General features: G+C 39.5%; 5 protein-coding genes across 5 annotated transcripts; 3 read left to right on the forward strand and 2 right to left on the reverse strand.

Moving 5' to 3' along the window:
- Positions 1-621: 621 nt before the first annotated feature.
- On the forward strand, positions 622-2,699 carry SOCG_04028 (acyl-coA desaturase). The gene has a single exon (XM_013163936.1). It carries the CDS (start codon positions 1,139-1,141, stop codon positions 2,576-2,578), a length of 1,440 nt encoding a protein of 479 aa, XP_013019390.1. The 5' UTR covers positions 622-1,138; the 3' UTR covers positions 2,579-2,699.
- Positions 2,700-2,897: 198 nt separating this feature from the next.
- On the reverse strand, positions 2,898-4,416 carry SOCG_04029 (RSC complex subunit Rsc7). The gene has a single exon (XM_013163937.1). It carries the CDS (start codon positions 4,284-4,286, stop codon positions 3,102-3,104), a length of 1,185 nt encoding a protein of 394 aa, XP_013019391.1. The 5' UTR covers positions 4,287-4,416; the 3' UTR covers positions 2,898-3,101.
- A 1,192-nt stretch (positions 4,417-5,608) lies between these two features.
- SOCG_04030 (ER membrane protein complex subunit 4) lies at positions 5,609-6,178 on the forward strand (the record flags this gene model as incomplete). Its single annotated transcript, XM_013163938.1, has 1 exon — positions 5,609-6,178. The coding sequence occupies one exon, from the start codon at positions 5,609-5,611 to the stop codon at positions 6,176-6,178; it is 570 nt and encodes a 189-aa protein (XP_013019392.1).
- Positions 6,179-6,760: 582 nt separating this feature from the next.
- Positions 6,761-7,714, forward strand: SOCG_04031 (splicing factor Spf30; the record flags this gene model as incomplete). The annotated part of the gene is made up of 1 exon (XM_013163939.1): positions 6,761-7,714. The coding sequence occupies one exon, from the start codon at positions 6,761-6,763 to the stop codon at positions 7,712-7,714; it is 954 nt and encodes a 317-aa protein (XP_013019393.1).
- Positions 7,715-8,016: 302 nt separating this feature from the next.
- On the reverse strand, positions 8,017-16,687 carry SOCG_06260 (alpha-1,4-glucan synthase Ags1). Its single transcript, XM_013164095.1, has one exon. It carries the CDS (start codon positions 15,649-15,651, stop codon positions 8,440-8,442), a length of 7,212 nt encoding a protein of 2,403 aa, XP_013019549.1. The 5' UTR covers positions 15,652-16,687; the 3' UTR covers positions 8,017-8,439.
- Between the last annotated feature and the right edge of the window lie 1,100 nt (positions 16,688-17,787).

Consider the following 17,787-nt stretch of genomic DNA (forward strand, 5'->3'; position numbering starts at 1 on the left):
ATAGTCGCTTACATGACTGCTTATTTTTCTCGGTTCGCCACTTATCGAGCCTCAAAGAATCCACCGAATTCTATTTACGAACCTTTGACGACATCTACCGCACTGCACACCACTTCCGTACAATCGAACCATATTTCTCACAAACAACTTTGATTCGTTCTTCTGTCAGTATCTGTTCTCACGGTTATATCACAGACTGACGAATCAAGGTGGCAATTGTGAATCGCTAGTTTCCTTTAGCTTCCGATTGGCTATTGAGTTCAAATTAGCATCGCTCATTCCCCGTTGGGGAAAGCTTCATCATTGCGATGGATAGCAAGTTTTTCAAAGATTTCAGTCATTTTGGGATCATTCTTCATGAATTTTTTTTTATTTTTGTTTCTATTCTCATTCTGTTTTTTATTTTTTTATCTTTTTTTTGTTTCTTGCCCTTTAGGCCTTGTTTTCATTTCTTTTCTTGTTTTCCGTTCCTTTCTTCTTGGATGAGTTATCTTATCGCCCTCTGATTCGTCAAGCTTCTTACATAGAGTTCCCAACCATCGTTCTGTTTCCTTTTGTTTTCTTGTCCTTGTTCCTTCCCAGACCGCCGTTTGGGTCTGCAGCTCGTAACCCTACCCTACCCACGCATTACCGACATTCACACGGTTAGGATATAAAAGAATGTGCCATCCTCTGTCTCAAAGACTTCACCAAAGCGACATACTTTAAAGAATTTCCATATTCCTTTTTCATAAACTATTACTATTGCCATAAAAGTGCACGTTAGTTGCTTCTTTGGCATTGTATAGTTGCAAGTGGGTTGTCGTCTTTTGCGGTACCTTTAATCCTTTTTTTTTTTTTCCCCAAAGCAGACTCAGGCTTCATTTGCTTTGCTTTGCTTTGCCTAGCCTAGCCTTGCTTTGTATTCTTCCTTTCACCTTGATCTTTTTCTTTTCTTCTTTGTCGCCGTTTTCATTTGCATTCCCTGTTACGGCTTTTTAGGCTTTTGAATTTAGATTATACACAAAAAGCTTCAAGTTGTTGTTGTTTCGATTCATACAACTTTCTTCTTCTTTTTCTTTATTTTGTTGATTCCTTTCTTCATTTTTTTTCTCTCTCACACCTTTTCGACATCAAATCATAAATAAAAAATTAAAAGATGTCTTCGAATGGAATCTCTCAAGGCTCTCAAGCCTCTGTCCATCCTTCCGCTGGTGAAGACAACACTCTTCGCCAACGTAAAATCCCCGTCGTCCCCGTTGTCCCTGAGCGCCGTTTTGACCCTAAGGCTCCTAAACACATCCAGGAACAACCATGGACCCTCACCAACTTTTGGCGCCACTTCAACTGGCTTCATTTGATTCTTTTGTTTACGTTCCCCGCCGTCGGTATTTACGGTATTTGCACGACTCCTTTACACACCAAGACCTTGTTATTCTCCATCGTGTACTACTTCTATTCCGGTCTTGGTATCACCGGCGGTTACCACCGTCTTTGGGCTCATCGTTCCTACAAGGCCAAGAAGCCCCTTCAATACTTCTTTGCCGCCGGTGGTGCTGCCGCTTTTGAAGGTTCCATCCGTTGGTGGGCCCGTGATCATCGTGCTCATCACCGTTACACCGATACTGACAAAGACCCTTACAATGTCAAGAAGGGTTTCTGGTATGCTCACGTTGGTTGGATGATCATCCTCCAAAACCCTCGTCGTATTGGCCGTACTGATATTTCCGATTTGAACACCGACAAGTTAGTCGTCTTCAACCACCGTCACTTCCTTCCCTTTGCTACCATCATGGCTTTCGTTGTACCAAGTCTTATTTGCGGTTACTTCTGGGGTGATTACCGTGGTGGTTATTTCTACGCTGGTGTCTGCCGTCTTGTTTTCGTTCACCATGCTACCTTTTGTGTCAATTCCCTCGCCCACATGTTGGGTGGTCAACCTTTCGACGACACCAACTCTGCCCGTAACCACTACATCACTGCTCTTGTCACCCTTGGCGAGGGTAACCACAACTACCACCATGCTTTCCCTAACGACTACCGTAATGGTTTAAGATGGTACGAATACGACCCTACTAAGGCTTTCATCTGGGCTTGCAGTCTCGTCGGTCTTGCTTACGATCTCAACACTTTCCCTCAGAATGAAATCGAAAAGAGTCTTGTTCAACAAAGACAGAAGGTCTTGGATCGCTGGCGTGCTCGTCTCAACTGGGGTACTCCTTTGGAAGTTCTCCCTGTTATGGAGTTTGAAGAATTTTTGGAAGAAAGCAAGACTCGCCCTCTTGTTCTCATCAATGGTGTCGTTCACGATGTAACTGGCTTCCAACACCCTGGTGGTCAAGGTCTTTTGCGTTCTGCCTTTGGTAAGGATGCCACTGCTGCCTTCAATGGTGGTGTTTATGAACACACCAATGGTGCCCACAACTTGCTCGCTACCTACCGTATCGCTGTCGTTCGCGGTGGTATGGAAGTTGAAGTTTGGAAGTCTGGTGCCGGTGAGAAGATGCCTATGAAAGATACCTTTGGTCAAAGAATCGTTCGTGTTGGCGAGCAACCAACTCGTCTTCAACCTCCAATTGAAGCCGCTGCTGCTAATTGATTTGTCTTGTATTTTCGTTTTTCTTTTTTTTCTTATTAATTTGAAAGTAAATTTCTTGGGAGGTGACGCAACGTTCATAATATTATAATGCATATTTAATAAATTTTTAATTTATAAGCTATTTTTTTCCTTTTGATTGTGTAAGTAATGAAAAAGAGAACTGTAACTAGGCATCCATCCCACCAATATGAATTTTTACATGCGATACTTACTCATTTAATGAATGGAATGGAATGTGTTTGTCGTTTTACATCAGCAAGCAGCTGGGTGATACATGGTCATGTACAACTAGCCTGAAAACTTTGTACAAAACAATGCGTCCATAACCAAAAATTTATAAAACAATTCATTAACTATATACTAACCAAATTCCATACGTAACATCGTTCAATGACCAACAACAAAGAAAGTATGCTTGCTTGCTTGTTCATTTTTCTATATCAAAACCCGAGAGTTTCAACAGGGTATCGTTTCAAAGACTTTCAACTTTGTTTGTAAAAAGAAAAAAGAAAAAGACCTTCAATTACCACAAAGTACCGTTCATTCTTGCTTGTAATAGTTCTTGTTCTTGTCGCCTTTTAATTGCCTCCTGCACATGAGGAGGACAGGAAGCAAGAACTGAAAACGGAACATTTATTAATGAAACCTGAGGTGCTATTTCTGGATTCAAAGATACTAAGACATCCAGTTTTGGAACGATGGACTCCTCTTGGTCGTGAGGAATGTGAGTCCACTCAGTTCGAGATGGTTGCGAATTTTGAGGAACATGAAGTAAATTAGAATGCGGCTCAAAATAGCCAGTCGTTTGTTTTTGTGTGAGATTTTTCGCGAGATCATTGTTATAAGCAGAAGTCGCTTTTGCATGTTGAAATAACCAAGTGGCATCTTTAGGAGGGTCCTTTTTACGCTTCCTAACCGCTGAAGGTAACTGAGCTTCAAAAGAAGGTTGCATATGATACACCGCGCTAGCACCATGCCATGCAACATATTGATTTCGATTATACGGCATCCCTGGAGGGGGAAGCTTATCCTCAGGATCAGCTAGGTCACCTTCTGCAAATCCACGAGCACGAAATTCACCTTCCCAATAATCATCAATGATTCTTCTACCACCAACAATTATTTTTGCACCAAATTCTCGGAAGATAGAACGCGCAGCGACGATTCCCACTGCTCTTCCCTTATATGAATGTGGAATAATATTACGCTCAATTAAGTCCCATTTTTCTGCATCATCCACTATAATCTTATGTAAAGAACGATGTTTTAGAAATAATAAATATGAGTCCCTATAGCCCATAGCACGCGCGGGTTCTGTCGAAAGCATATACAACCGATTCCCTCTACCCAGACAAGTAAATGTCCGACAACGATACTCGCGTCCACCATTCAAATAACCAAGCTCATTCACTTTCTTCTCACCTTCTGGATCAACTACGCCAAAATTGAGTTCGTCATCTTCCAGGGCTGCACGGTGTGCATACAAATCTTTGGGAACGACCGTGCTACCAGAGGACTGTGTTGAGACCTTCGGTCTTGGAGCACGATTCGTCCTCCTACGCGAGCGACCACCGTAATATTCATCGTCGTCTTCATCATCACTACCGAATGCTGCGTAACTTCCTTTAGGAGGTCGTCCTCTGCGTTTTTTCAAGTTAACCGTAGGATTCGTCGGCACTGAGTTTTCAGACCCTACTGGTGATTCCATTGCATGAAAAGTATTACCTTTTAATTAAGGAACCGTGAATTAACTATTTTTCTAAAGACCAACAACTTTAAACAGACTTTTGGTGGTAAGGTCGTACAAGTCTTACCCTTACTGAGTTCGAAGAGTCAGGTTCCAAAGTTGTGCAGTAAGTCATGAAACTTGATAAACCTCAAATGAATTTATTTCATTCATTATTTTGATATTTCCTAGGGTTTTCTTTATATTTTAAGTCAAAAAGAAGAAGTCTTCTATAGAAACAGACGCGCTTACTATTTGCCATGGCTAGCCTTGAATAGCGTACGTAAGTGTATCTCACCTTGGGTAAACAAAGCGTAAGAAAAGGAAAGACTAAAGAGTAAAAGATGGTCTACTAGTCAAGATTATTTTGATAAACCCTGTGTACGGATGAACTGGAAGGAAATTGTGTCAATCCAAACAAGTACCACCTTACCCGACTTGTGAAAAGACATGGCGTTTTCAAGAAACAATCCCTAAGCTCTTTGGAACAAAAGTATTTCTTCGTTTAGAGATCTTACTCTCAGGTGTACTTGGCTGCAAAAACTCACTTCTTCCTGTCTGATATAATGTACCCATTCTCATGAGCGTGTCGGGAATTGGATCAGTTTCTTGTTAAAACTTTTTTATATTCCAAAGACTTTGTATTCTTTATAAATTGCGTTCAGTCCGATTTTTGAAACGATCAGAAATGAAGTTACACTACTGGGCTGGATACATTTGAAAAATTAAGAGTAGTGAGACTTGATAATCTGCGAATGTTTAATTTTCAATTTTGTTTTAGATATAACTTCGTTTGTCGGTATAAACAATTTCTACTAGAAGACTGTACCATTGTGCTAGATCTCCATTTCTTCATGAATATTGTACATAACGACATGCTAATTTCGCTTATGAAAATAAAACACTTCCTTAAACGTTGCATATATTACTTTGTAAAAATTTCATACATCTAGTTTTTTTAAGCTAAGAATTCTTCGTAAAGGTTCAACCATACTCAACCACACTTTCTCATCTGCTGAATCCATTTCACAGCACAAAAACAGCCTCAGTTGGAAAGGAATCTTAATTTTACGAAAGAAAAACAAAAAGGTTATTATATTTAATCTGAGCTCTGTTTTCGTCCTTCTTACATTTCTGCTTTGTGCTTAAAAGGAAACTTTACCCTCACAATTACGATTAGATAATTAATTCCAACTTGTCAATTGTATCTTTCTAAATATTACCACTCTCCAAGTTTAAAAAAAAGCCCTCCAAAAGTCTTCTTCTTAGCTGAAATTTCATTTTCTTTAAAAGCTATCTCAAATATGGATATCAACGACGAAACAGACTGGTATCCAGTGCTCAGTTCTTCCCTTAAAAAGACTTCTAAAGGAAACACAGACACTTCTGAAAAGTACCCATCTCCCAGAGGATTTCAAGAAAATTCCGCTTCTTTCCGAAAGGCGAATAAAGAACAGTCTTCTTTCGATGTATCCGTCGACACCGAAAAACAAAATGCTGAAAAGGCCCTTGTAATAAAAAAAGCATGGGAGCTTGCATACTCTCCTCTTAAACAAATCCCGATGAATATAATCTTCGCTTACATGTCCGGTAACTCTTTGCAAATTTTCAGTATCATCACTACATTTATGTTGTTTTTAAACCCATTAAAAGCAATATCTTCTTCTGGTGATGCGTTTGCATCTTTTCGTTCTGTTCATCCCAACGCCATGTGGCTGCCGATGATAGTTTACATCCTTTCACAATGCTTACTTATGGCCATTGGTATTTACAAGCTACAGAAAATGGGTCTATTACCTACCACAAATAGTGATTGGCTTGCTTGGGAGGTTCCCAAACATTTCGTTGGGCGCTCTTTTCATCCTTCCAAGTAAAACCGTACTTGTGTCTGAGTATTAGGTTCTTATTTGTGTTGTTTTTTTTCCTCTAAGTTTTGTTGAATGTATCTTTTACCTTTTTTGTTTTATGCCATGAAGTCCTTGTGTGTACCATACTTCAGTATGCAGACAATTATATGGAACATTTCACAAAATACCTTTTCGTTTCCTTGGGCAGCTCAATGGTGTTTAAGGTACCATAATATGAGAAATCAGTTCTCTATATCTAAAATTAGCTTTTGTCTTTGCTCTTTTCTTCTTCCTTTAATGGTCGATCCATCTCATGCTTTTGCATTGCCTGATTCTACATTCGTAATATTGTGCAATAAACATTTAATTATAAAAAGTAAGCTTTATTTTTATTTGTATAGACGTTATTTAAATAAAATTCTTATGATAGGTTTTGTCTTAACAAACGGATATGAAACCTCAATATTCTGTCGGACTAAATCCCTTGACACTAACTACATATCGTAGACAACAACTAATTCTGTCCTAAATACCAATAAATCTTCGCCTCTCTTAATTTATTTTATTTCTTTTATTACCTTTTTTAATAAGTTTTGGTGCACATTCTAAATGGAGGATGAATACAAACAATATCAGAGTCAACTTGCATTAGTAAAAATATCTCTCGAAAAGGACCCTGCTAATCAGGAATTATCTGCTTTACGAAATGACTTAGAAGAACTAGTTCAATTGACACGACAACTAATAGATGAAAAAGCGCAAGAACTTCAAAAACAAAAGAAATTAGAAGAGAATCAGCACTCAACAACGGGTTCACAAACTTCAGCAAATGCTCAAAAACTAGAATTCTTTCCTGGCGATGTGGTAATGGCAAGATGGATTTCAGGTGACCAGTCCTTCTATACTGGGAAAATAACAGCTGTATCAGGATACGGCGCGAACAAAAAGTATACAATACAATTTTTGGATTATCCCGAAGTGGAAACAGTATCTCCACGAGACCTCAAGGCCGTACCTGAAACAAAACGCAAAATTGCAGGTATTCCAAGCTCTTCAAGCAATGGTCCTCGTGTTGGCTTTTCTCCGTTTTCTGCCGCATCAGTGACTTCTTCTCGTAGTATCTCTCCGAATGCTTCTTCGAAAACTCAGTCTCTTAGGGCTTCTCCAGAGCGTACATTTGCTTCAGCGACCAGCCCTCCTTCCTCCAAAGTTGCCCCAGTATATTCATTGCCCACCACTTCAAAACCTGATCCTCCAATTGTTTCCGAGCCTCCTGCAATAGCAACACCGCCGCCTCCTCCCCCTTCACAAAAGCCAAAGAAACAACTTAAACCCAACGCTGCTTTGGAAGCTTCTAAAAACTCTTGGAAACAATTTGCCTCAAGAGGTGTGAAGACGGGACGAATTGGCAAACGGAAAAAAATTGGAGAAACTAGTATGTTTCGTAGTCCTGAAGTTGCCGCCGATCAATTGGGATCAATGAGCAGTAATCGAGGAGCGTCCAAAGCTGCTCCGCGAGGAAAACATGTGTACAACTACAACGAAGATGAGGATAATGGATAATCGAACACGGTGGTTTACTTGACAACACATATCTACTATCCTTTTTAAGTTTTTTGTCGTTATTAATACTGTTCGTATTATGTTAATAATAGAAATTTGTTTGAACTTTTGTGACGAGCTTATATACTCTAAGCTGATGCGTGTTATAGAGTGGTTTAGAAAACCATTTTGCTTTAGTTTATGTATGAGCGTTAAACAATAGATTCTCAAACCACTCCTGTTTTACCAATTACTGTCACTACCAATATTAAAACAGTTAATCATCCGAACTCTGCTACTATTCTCGGATAAACTACACTAAATAAATGCAACGATTTAAATGCCTATTTACTGAAACACAAATTCTAATGCAAATATGTATATATAATATTAACATGCCTAGTAATAACCTAAACGTTTGCTCAATCTTTGGAAAACATAACTATCCATTGACTTTGCAAAAAGCTTCTACATTTTTTTAAGTAAACCATCATTATGTTTTTGCAAATACAAAGAAACAAGTATCATAAACACGTTCTTGATGGAATCCAAATTATCGACTAACTTATCCGTTAGTCAGTATCCGATACTGCTAAAACTCTTATTAACAGTATATTTTTGGGGGAAAATATTCTTCCCTTTCATGAATTCCACTGTTGAAGTCAAAACATATAATCCTTTCCAGGATTATGAGGCCACTTTTTTCTCTTCATTCATCATCTATAGATAAATAGTCGTTTAAGAGATTAAGGTCGGCTAAGATTTTCACGGCGGAAGAAGGCTAAAAATCCAACACAAATTGCAAGCTGACAAATTATGCAAATCCAGAAAGGAGCACTTGCAAGGATTGCTGAACCATCACCACGAGTCCATTGAGTAAAGTCAAGGAATACGTTTGCGGGTCCGAGACGATTAGGAGCACCTGCACGTCCAATCATTGTAGCTGCAGCACCAATAATTTGACCGGTCATCAATGTACTTGCAACGTGGCGGCGTGTTAGTGTTTGCAACAAAATCATACCAATACCGACGTTTTGAATGGCATCCAACACACCTAGCCAAAGCCAAAGTGTACGACCAAGATAAGGTCCTGCCCTACCAGCCCAGGGTAAATAAAGACCAATATTCGACGTAGCCCAGAAGGTTTGAACCCATCGTGGTGCACCAAGTCCAACACCGAAAACGCAAATAATCCAAGAGTGAGTACGAGCAACCCAAGCCAAAACGCCAAGTAACAATAACCATAATACAATATAGAAGGCGATCATTAACAAGAAAATCTGCCATTGAGGAATTTCACCGATATCCCAGAAGTACGACCATGAACGTCCATTTAATGTAGAAAGCCAGAAATTCTGAAGGAAAACAGCGATGCAAAACCAGACAACGAGTTTTCTTCTTAACAGAGACTTATAAAACGCTGGAATAGTACCGGATAGTTGTCTATAGTACTGTGGCAATCCCTTGTAAAGAATGAAAGCAATCATAACACAGATGACACTCAAAGGCCATGTGATGGCAGGAATAGCAGGACTAACCTTGTAATGATTTGCATCACCCTTGTTTACTTTGTTATTCAAGTGAGCACCCCAGTACCATAAAGCAGCAGACCAGACTTGTTGAAGTCCTTGCACAAGGCAAGCACGGAACACCCAAACTCGAGTTTGTACACTGCCTTCTTCACCGAAGTTAAGAGCAAAGAAAATTGATCCACTAGCAGAAGCAATCGAATAAATCCATGCACCAACATTTGTAATCCATACCCTACCACCAGTTATACGATCGAATGCAGGTAAACCTACCAAAAACAAAGCAAGAGCATAGAACAAAAATGGGCACGACAAAACGTAATATGCAGGAACCTTTGAATAGAGATACCACCAGAACAAAGAAGCTGCAATAAAGAATCCACAAATGGCATACAACTCATAGGTTTTGATACTGCTAGTACCAGTGAAAAGGGTCAACTGGTAGGCAGTTGAAGCGAGGATTTGACCCAGTGCAATAAAAAGGGAATATACAGGCCAATCATAAATCTTATATAACATGAACTTCTGCAAACCATGAATAGTCTTGTATCCAGAATCTTCCTCCAAATTAGTGTATGAGGGTGTCTCATCAGCTAAACCGATTATGTCATCATAAGAAGCATGGCCGTTGCTCAAAGACTCTTCATCAGTGCCAGATTGTGATGCGGTAGCATTCACGTGCAATTTGTTAGGTTTCTGTAAACCCATCTTGATCGCACGTCTTTCGTGATAGAACATGCGTTCCGATTTCATGATGTATTGTTCAATACAAAGTTCATCTTTAGAGTTTTTAGCAGTAAGCTTCTGTAACATATCTTGGAAGTTCCTCAAGGCTTTGCCATCCTCATCTCTGAAGATTTCCTCGACATTAGTTAAGGAGAAGTCCCGTTTCTCTTTTCCAGACATAACAGAAGCAAGGCTCAAGCTAGAGTCCGTTTGAAGATTACCATATGAGTAAGGATTGTTCCGAGAATTATTAGCATAGGGAGCCAATGGTGGGCTGAGTGCACCGGAATCTCTAGAATGAGAAGTATCGATCAAATCATCCTGGCTTAAAGTTGCACCTACACCATGCTCGGCATTGAAATTGCCCATTTGAGGACGGAAGGATGGGGTATTTCTTATCGTAGTTTCATCATCGAACAAGTCATCGTAGTAGTAAGAGCGCTGGGGATCAAATTCGTAATCAGCAGAGTCAAAGCTGTATTCAGAAGGAGAATGATTTTCATACTCGACTCCAGCAGGAGAATTACCGGAACCGCCAGAATTAGAGTCACCGCCATTCATGCTTTCTTCCTGAATGGTATCCAAACCATCACTGGAGTCATCGTTGCCCGTATGACCAGGACCATGACGACTACCCAAAGATAAAGATCGACCAATATTTGCTCCTCCTTGTGGAGCAGAGTCCTCATTGCTCATCATTATCATATCAGCCTCTTCCGCTCGTTTATCGGCCACACCACTATCGTTAGATTGGGGCAAAGCATCGGAAGAGCGACTGAAAGACTCGTGAAGCAACGAATAGAAGGAAGAGCGAGCGCGCGAGTTACGACCGAACTTCTGATTAGTCTTAATGCAACCATCAGTGAGCGCTTCCAATTTAGCGATCCATTGTGAAACAGGGAAACGTTGCTTGGCAGATCGTGCACGAAGTCTAGCTCTGGTACGTTGAGACGATGAAAGGGCCTGTTGACAAGCTTGTTCAAATTGTTTCAATAAATGGGGAGTCGCACTAGATTCAACAGAATACCACCAGCCAGGCATCTGTCCCAAACCACCAACCTTAGCACCAATACCTAAAGTACCTTTACGACCAAATTCGACAGCAACTAAACCAAATGGTTCATCACGGCTAGGAATTAAGGCAAAATCAGCACCAGTAAAGATATAAGGAGGCAACTGCGTGAACTTAGGACTGGAAAAGACACGAGTGGGGTACTTCTTCATAAGAAGGTCAAGCTTTTCAGCAGCAAATTTACCATAAAGATCGATAACGGGACCAACGCAAATCAATTGAACCTTGTATGACTCCAGCAAAGAAGGTGCGATATCAGCAATTAAATCCACACCTTTCTGATTAGACCAACGTCCAACGAATACCAACAAATCGTACTTGTCATTAACTTCCAACCCGGCCCATTCTTGAGCAAGTCTCTTATGCTCGACCTTCGTCTTTTCCATATCGGGATCTATATTAACAACTTTCTCGGGTTTTTCCAAAACGTCCTCCGTATCAGTAGGATCGGGGTTGGGAAGCTTCCCAATTTTCTTTAATCCCCAGAAAATAGGATAACGAGCCCATGAACGTTTACCATATTTATTAGATACACCTACCGCACCAAAACCTTTCTGATGAATTCGAATATAAGACACAGCGGAATGAAGCAAGTTAAAGACGTTTCCAAATTGAACATATCGTGAACAAATCCTTCGAGAGATGTTGTATACGGCGCATACTTCTTCCTTCTCCTCAGCTGTACGGAGAGGCCACAATCCTTGGAACTCAGCATTATGAAGCGAAAGGGCGACGGGAATCACATCAGGTAGTAGATAACAAGGGGCAAGGGCGCCGTGATAATCATTAATATGATAAATATCGATAGGATTTCTACGTATGACCTCGGCAATACATTGGTTCCAAGCAGAATAAAAGATTGCTGAACCAAGATCATCCATACGTGCTGGATATGGTTCCACTGTAGTCTGTCGTCTAAAGACTGGAGCGTCAAGCAAAACGTATTTAATGTTGTCCAGATAATGATGATAGACGTTAATGGTATACGTCTGATCAATTATTTTAACTTCGATAGGAGCCGCTTCTTCAGCTTCAGGATATACGATATCACCAACGCATGGAACTACCCAAACTAAATCTTGATGCTTGAGATTCTTTGCCATTAATTGAGCCATTACACCCAAACCACCAATCTTTATACGGATTTGCCAGTCAGTTATATCATATTCCAAAGTTGCGATTAAGACACATTTCTTTTTACGAGCTAAGCCACCACCAGCACCAGAATCATCGGCCATAGTCGTCTCACCCTTCTTCTTAAAAGGAACCAGAGTTTTGAGAGGATAAAATTTACCAAATTCGTCGTTACCAAACTTGTTTAATTTGACAGTGTAAAACGAATTTTTGAACATCCAAGAAACAAAAATAGCACAGATAGGAGGTACCACAATACATAATACATATATAGCAATTGAAACACTCCATTCACCTGTAGGATACAACTGGAAAAACATGGCATCATCTCTAAATCGAATTCTATAAGAAAGATGCGTCCCATTTGGACCTTCCTTAATAGTCACATTATTGGAAATAAAGGACGAAGGATCACTTCGACTCAGAACGGATGAGTTACCTTGACTTCCGTATATACGAGTTCTGTCAGGCTTACCATCTGGGTCCATACCCCAAACATTGAATTGGATTGTCGCAGGATAATGAGCACTAGTAAAGCCCAATTCCCAAAGTGAATCATCAATTTGCTTGAACGTATTCTCAACACCAGAATCATATCCATATTCGTTAAAACCACCTTCCAAAAACATGTGGGGGAACGATCTTCGATATTTGTAATCATAATCACCTTGTTGCATGTAATTGGCGGAAGCAGTAAGTTCACTCCAATATTGAACATGAACATGCTCTCCCTCCCAACGCTGCTCCTTCGTGCCAGTCCAATTCGTGGGTTTCAGTTTGGTCAATCCACCGTTATAGTCTAACCAATCGCTCCAAGTAGACTGGAAATCCCTGCTATACCTAAATTTTTCGGCTCCTGGAGAAGAATGGTTAAGATAGAAACCATCATCTTTCTTTACCAACAGATGGGATGAGTAGTTTGCAGCGTAGAATACGACAGGATTATCCCTCTTACCGTAGCGGAAAAGGAAATTATCTTGTGCTAAGGTTGAAGAAGAGTTATCAGAAGTCGTAGCTGGTCCGACTGAAACGCGATGAACACCCTCATAGACATCAGTAAGCTTAGCAGACCAGCGGAAAACACCTGGTGATTGAGAATGCAATAAATTGCTCTTGTCAATCTCTGAATCCGACAGGTTTCTACATTGCACTGTATTATCTATATAGCGAGCCGTGATGTTTTTCGGGCGAGTAGAAGATTGAATTTTCAATGAACGAGTAAGAGAGTCGCAATCCATTGGTCGAGAAAATTCAATACTAATATCCATTTCATTGCCGCGATAATCCAACCTAGCATCATGACTAGGTGTTAGTTTTGTGATCACAGGATCATTTTCAATAAATTCATCCTTTGGCACAAGCAATTTAAACTCGTATGGTTCAAACGTGACTCCTGGTAAACAACCCCATGTCTTATTCCAGGATTTTTGGAGTTTATGCTCGTCATAAGGGTAAATAAGATTCTTTACCGTAGTACCTTCCTTCCAAGGACCAATAATCGCTTTGTCTTTGTCATTGCAATCATAGTTCCAAGAATAGGTGTCATTTCTGTTAGCAAATAAACTCCATACCAAAGTTTTCTTGTGGGTGTCAGTATTTTTTAATGAGTCATAATGTTGGAATTGAATGCCTTCCATGGGACCACGTAAAACACTGTATAAACCCATGGGAGTGGCATACGGCTGACTATCCGGAAAGTAAACATCTTCCACCCATTTTCGAATCATGTCGAAACGATAACCATCACTCAAACTATAATAATGACGGCGAATAGAGTTCATATTCATATATACGTTATGATGAGCAGATGCAATATCAAAATGATCAAGATAGTTCCAAGGATCTTTGCAACCATTGTTCGCGGGAGTCCAATCGGCCCTTGGATAAGAAGCTGCCTTACCATAGTAACAACCGTGAATATACCAGGCTCTAGCACTGTTCATGGCCTGACGACCGTACAAGTAATTATCTGCACTATTGTCTAGTACATACATTCCCTGTTCATCACCGTAGTATAGCAATGGAATACCTGGGAACATCAGTGTGGTAATCATTGTTCCCAAAATGGCCCTTCCAGTACCATTCATAAGCGAACCCCAACGGAACAAATCGTTGTTAGTAATACCATACATATGACGAGCATCAATTACACCGGTGTTCATATTGACAGCATCTTCGTTTATTTGAATGTGAGTCCAAGCATCTGTAAACATAGAAGGAGTATCATAACCAATTTCGACTTTTGAATCCATACCCAAAAATCGAACGATGGCACGATAAACGGAATAATGGAACGCAGATGAATCAAAACCGCCATGATTTTTATCACGTAGGGAATATTTATTATCATCAATGGTAAGGTTATAAGCGATAGTTGAATTTGAAGGTCGTTGATCTGGTTGACGTCCACGGTTGTAATAGATTGAACCATAACTGGAAGAGCCAGTAACTTCACCAACGATGAGGAAGTTCTTCTTGTTATATTTTTGTCTAGCACAGTTACGGACGGACATCGACCAGTCAGCGATAAAATCAACAGTCATCTGGGTAGCCTTATCAATACGGAAACCATCTACATCCAACATGGAGATGACCAAACAGGATAAATGTTCCAACCGTATAGCAACGTTTGGATTCCAATCACGAAGACGATCTTGTACGGAAGCGAACTTGGACAACTGACGCTGCCAGTCAGGATGTGCACCGAAAGCTTCAGTATCACCATACTGATCAAAATCAGAATCATAACATCCCTTGTATTGCAAGGCAACCGGACTACCATCTTCACCCCAGAATTTGGGATATTCACAGGATGTATTGTAAACATTGGTAAAATTAAAGTCTGCATAATGTTGATCGGTCTTCCACATGGCGTTGTATTCGTTCAAGCTGAACGGCACACCACTACTATCGTTGAGATGGTCAACGATACCAACTAAATCAGCAAGGGTAGCGACGGTATGATCGAGAATGATGTACATGTTTCTGCTATGAATTGCATTGATGGTTGAACGCCATTGATCGATAGTACCAGTGTGATGATCCAAGATGGTATAATCAAGTGGAGAAAACTGATCATAACCCCAAGGTTGATTTTGAAAGGGAGTACCAGCTATATAAATACCTCTGATACCAAGAGCTTGGATATAGTCCAAAGAAAGCTCCAGACCGACTATATCACCACCATTACGGAAAGAAACCTCAGAAATATCATTTTCAAAAGGAGTTCCCATAATATCGTTGTTTACCGGGTCACCATCGTACCATCGGTCTAAAATAATGGCAATGAAGTTGATACGCCAATTATCAGGACTTGGGAAAAATTCATGATTTTCCCATTCACCCGAATAATCGAGAATGTCACGCGCATCTTTGTTTGTATTCAAATTCCAAGGTTCTTCCTCTTTACTGTACGGGGCAGCATGTGCAAAAGGAAGAAAAAGGAGTAGGAAAGCAGTTAAAGCTTTAAATATCCATAATTCACGTGGACCATGCATAAGAACTAATTTCGTAAAGAGCGGAGAAAAGAAATCAAAGAATCAGGACAAATTGGATAGATAGATATATAGTTTAAAATGATAACAAACGAGAGTATAGTTGTATATAAAAAATGTAAGGGAAAGGATATCAGGCGGATTCGTAGAAAAATGGGCTTTTAAAATGCAAAAAAAAATAAAAAATATAGGGTTTCAAATGGACAGGAAACCCGAGTCTTAAAGAAATAGGAATAAGAAAGAAAGATGCAAAAGAAAAGAAGGAAATTTATGAAAAAGAAAGTGAAAGGAGAGATGCGAAACGGTTTTCAACCAACCAAACAAAGTTGCAAACCCCAAGAATGAAAGAAAGGAATGAACAAGGATATATCCCTTTGTTTAGGGTTTAATTGTAACCAAAATTTTTGCACAAAAATCAAAGCTGCAAAAACGCAACGCTGGATGCTTCGATCGCAAGCCAACGGTTAACAAGGGGAGGACGAAAGAAAATCTAAGGAAAGCAAAAGCGACTAGAAATCAAGATAGATTTCTCTTCCAAAGTTTCAAATCGCAAACGTTTTGAAAAGACAGCGCGACGGAAGAGATATTCAATTATCAATCAGCCGACTCTTCGCAAAGACGTCTAGGAAGTAAAAGAAAAAAATGCAAGGGGTTATAAAATTAGCAAAAAATGCTAGAAGAAAGAGAGAAAAAGGAAAACCTTAAACAACCAAAGTAAGAATATGAAAACAAAATGAATCCAAAAAGATGTTAATTATCCATGCAAAGATTACCGGAAAATTAGACACGTGCAGGAGAAATCGATTTCTTCCTACAGAAGATTCTTAGCCTGAGGAAACGAAGGAAACCACGAAGCTGAAGAAAATAGTAAAGGAAAAGAAAGCTGAATTTCTTAGGACGGCAGAGTATCAAAAACAAAAAGCAAATCGTTTGAATCCTCTAAAATCGCCGTTATCCTTCTCTGTAGATGTCTTCGCAGTGTTTGGTTGTGGTGGAAGTTAGATTATCCCAGATTCAAAGAGAGCACAGCCAACATACTGTTTCCCATTAAAAAACAATAAAATCCTTTTTTTTGTTAATGTAATCAAAGATTCGTTTCCAGGACAACACGAAAAGCGGAGAATCTGGGTTTACTGATATCTTATACTGTTTCCGTATTTTGTATACCGCATCGTATCGAAATAGAAAGAAGATAATATCGTATTCAATGAACTGTCCACTTAATTGGAGTTAGTCATTTTCATACTATCAGACTGGTGACTAAGACGAGAAGTAGGGTTGCATAGTACTAAGAAAAATCAGATAAAAAAAGAAAACTAAGCATTAGCAAATGCAGACATAAGCAAAGAGATCTTGTAGATTTATTCTAATAAAATAAAAATTGTACTAGATAAAAATCAAGCGCTTGGGCTTTGGAACTTCATTCATCTTTCCTCGGCGTCCTTGTCCATTCTTCGTTCTTCTTTTGGGTGACAGCAATAATTGTTACCTGGACGGTGGATGACGCCGTCTTCGTGATAACCATGTGGAATGCCTTCTGACAAGCCAAGTCATAATGACGTGAGGTGCAAAGATTACTTTTGGTAAAACTGTTATCAGGTAACATGTGTATATTGTACTCTGGCAGCGTATTTTAAGAAAAGGAAGGCGAAATGGTAAACAAGAAGGGAAAGAGACTCAAAGACAATACAATCGATGTAGTTTGCTTCTTTAAGAATATTAATAAATTAAATTAGAATAAAATTAACATCCATGAAAGAGCTAATGATTTTTATGGTAAAATGTAAAAGACTTTTGTTTCTTGAGGTGCAGACTCGAGACATAGACACTGTTTGGTCAATTGATCATTGCTCGTACTGTGTAAACAAAACCAGTTTTATGAATGGTATGGTATATTTAATACAATTAGATGCGAATAGTGAGATTTGGTATGTCGAATGGTAAGGCGAATGTTTGAGACGTTCTTTGCTGACAGTTGGAAGAGCTGAGAGGTGCTAACCAAACCATGTCCAAATCAACAAACGCAATGATTTTTATAAATCTTTCTCTTGAGAATACATTGGAACGTTCCCAAACACCCGACTTGGATTCCACTGGGTCCTTTTAGTATGTATGTATGTATATATGTATATGTTAATC

This window comes from Schizosaccharomyces octosporus, assembly GCF_000150505.1.
Source record: "Schizosaccharomyces octosporus yFS286 unplaced genomic scaffold supercont6.2, whole genome shotgun sequence".
Taxonomy (NCBI): Eukaryota; Fungi; Ascomycota; class Schizosaccharomycetes; order Schizosaccharomycetales; family Schizosaccharomycetaceae; genus Schizosaccharomyces; species Schizosaccharomyces octosporus.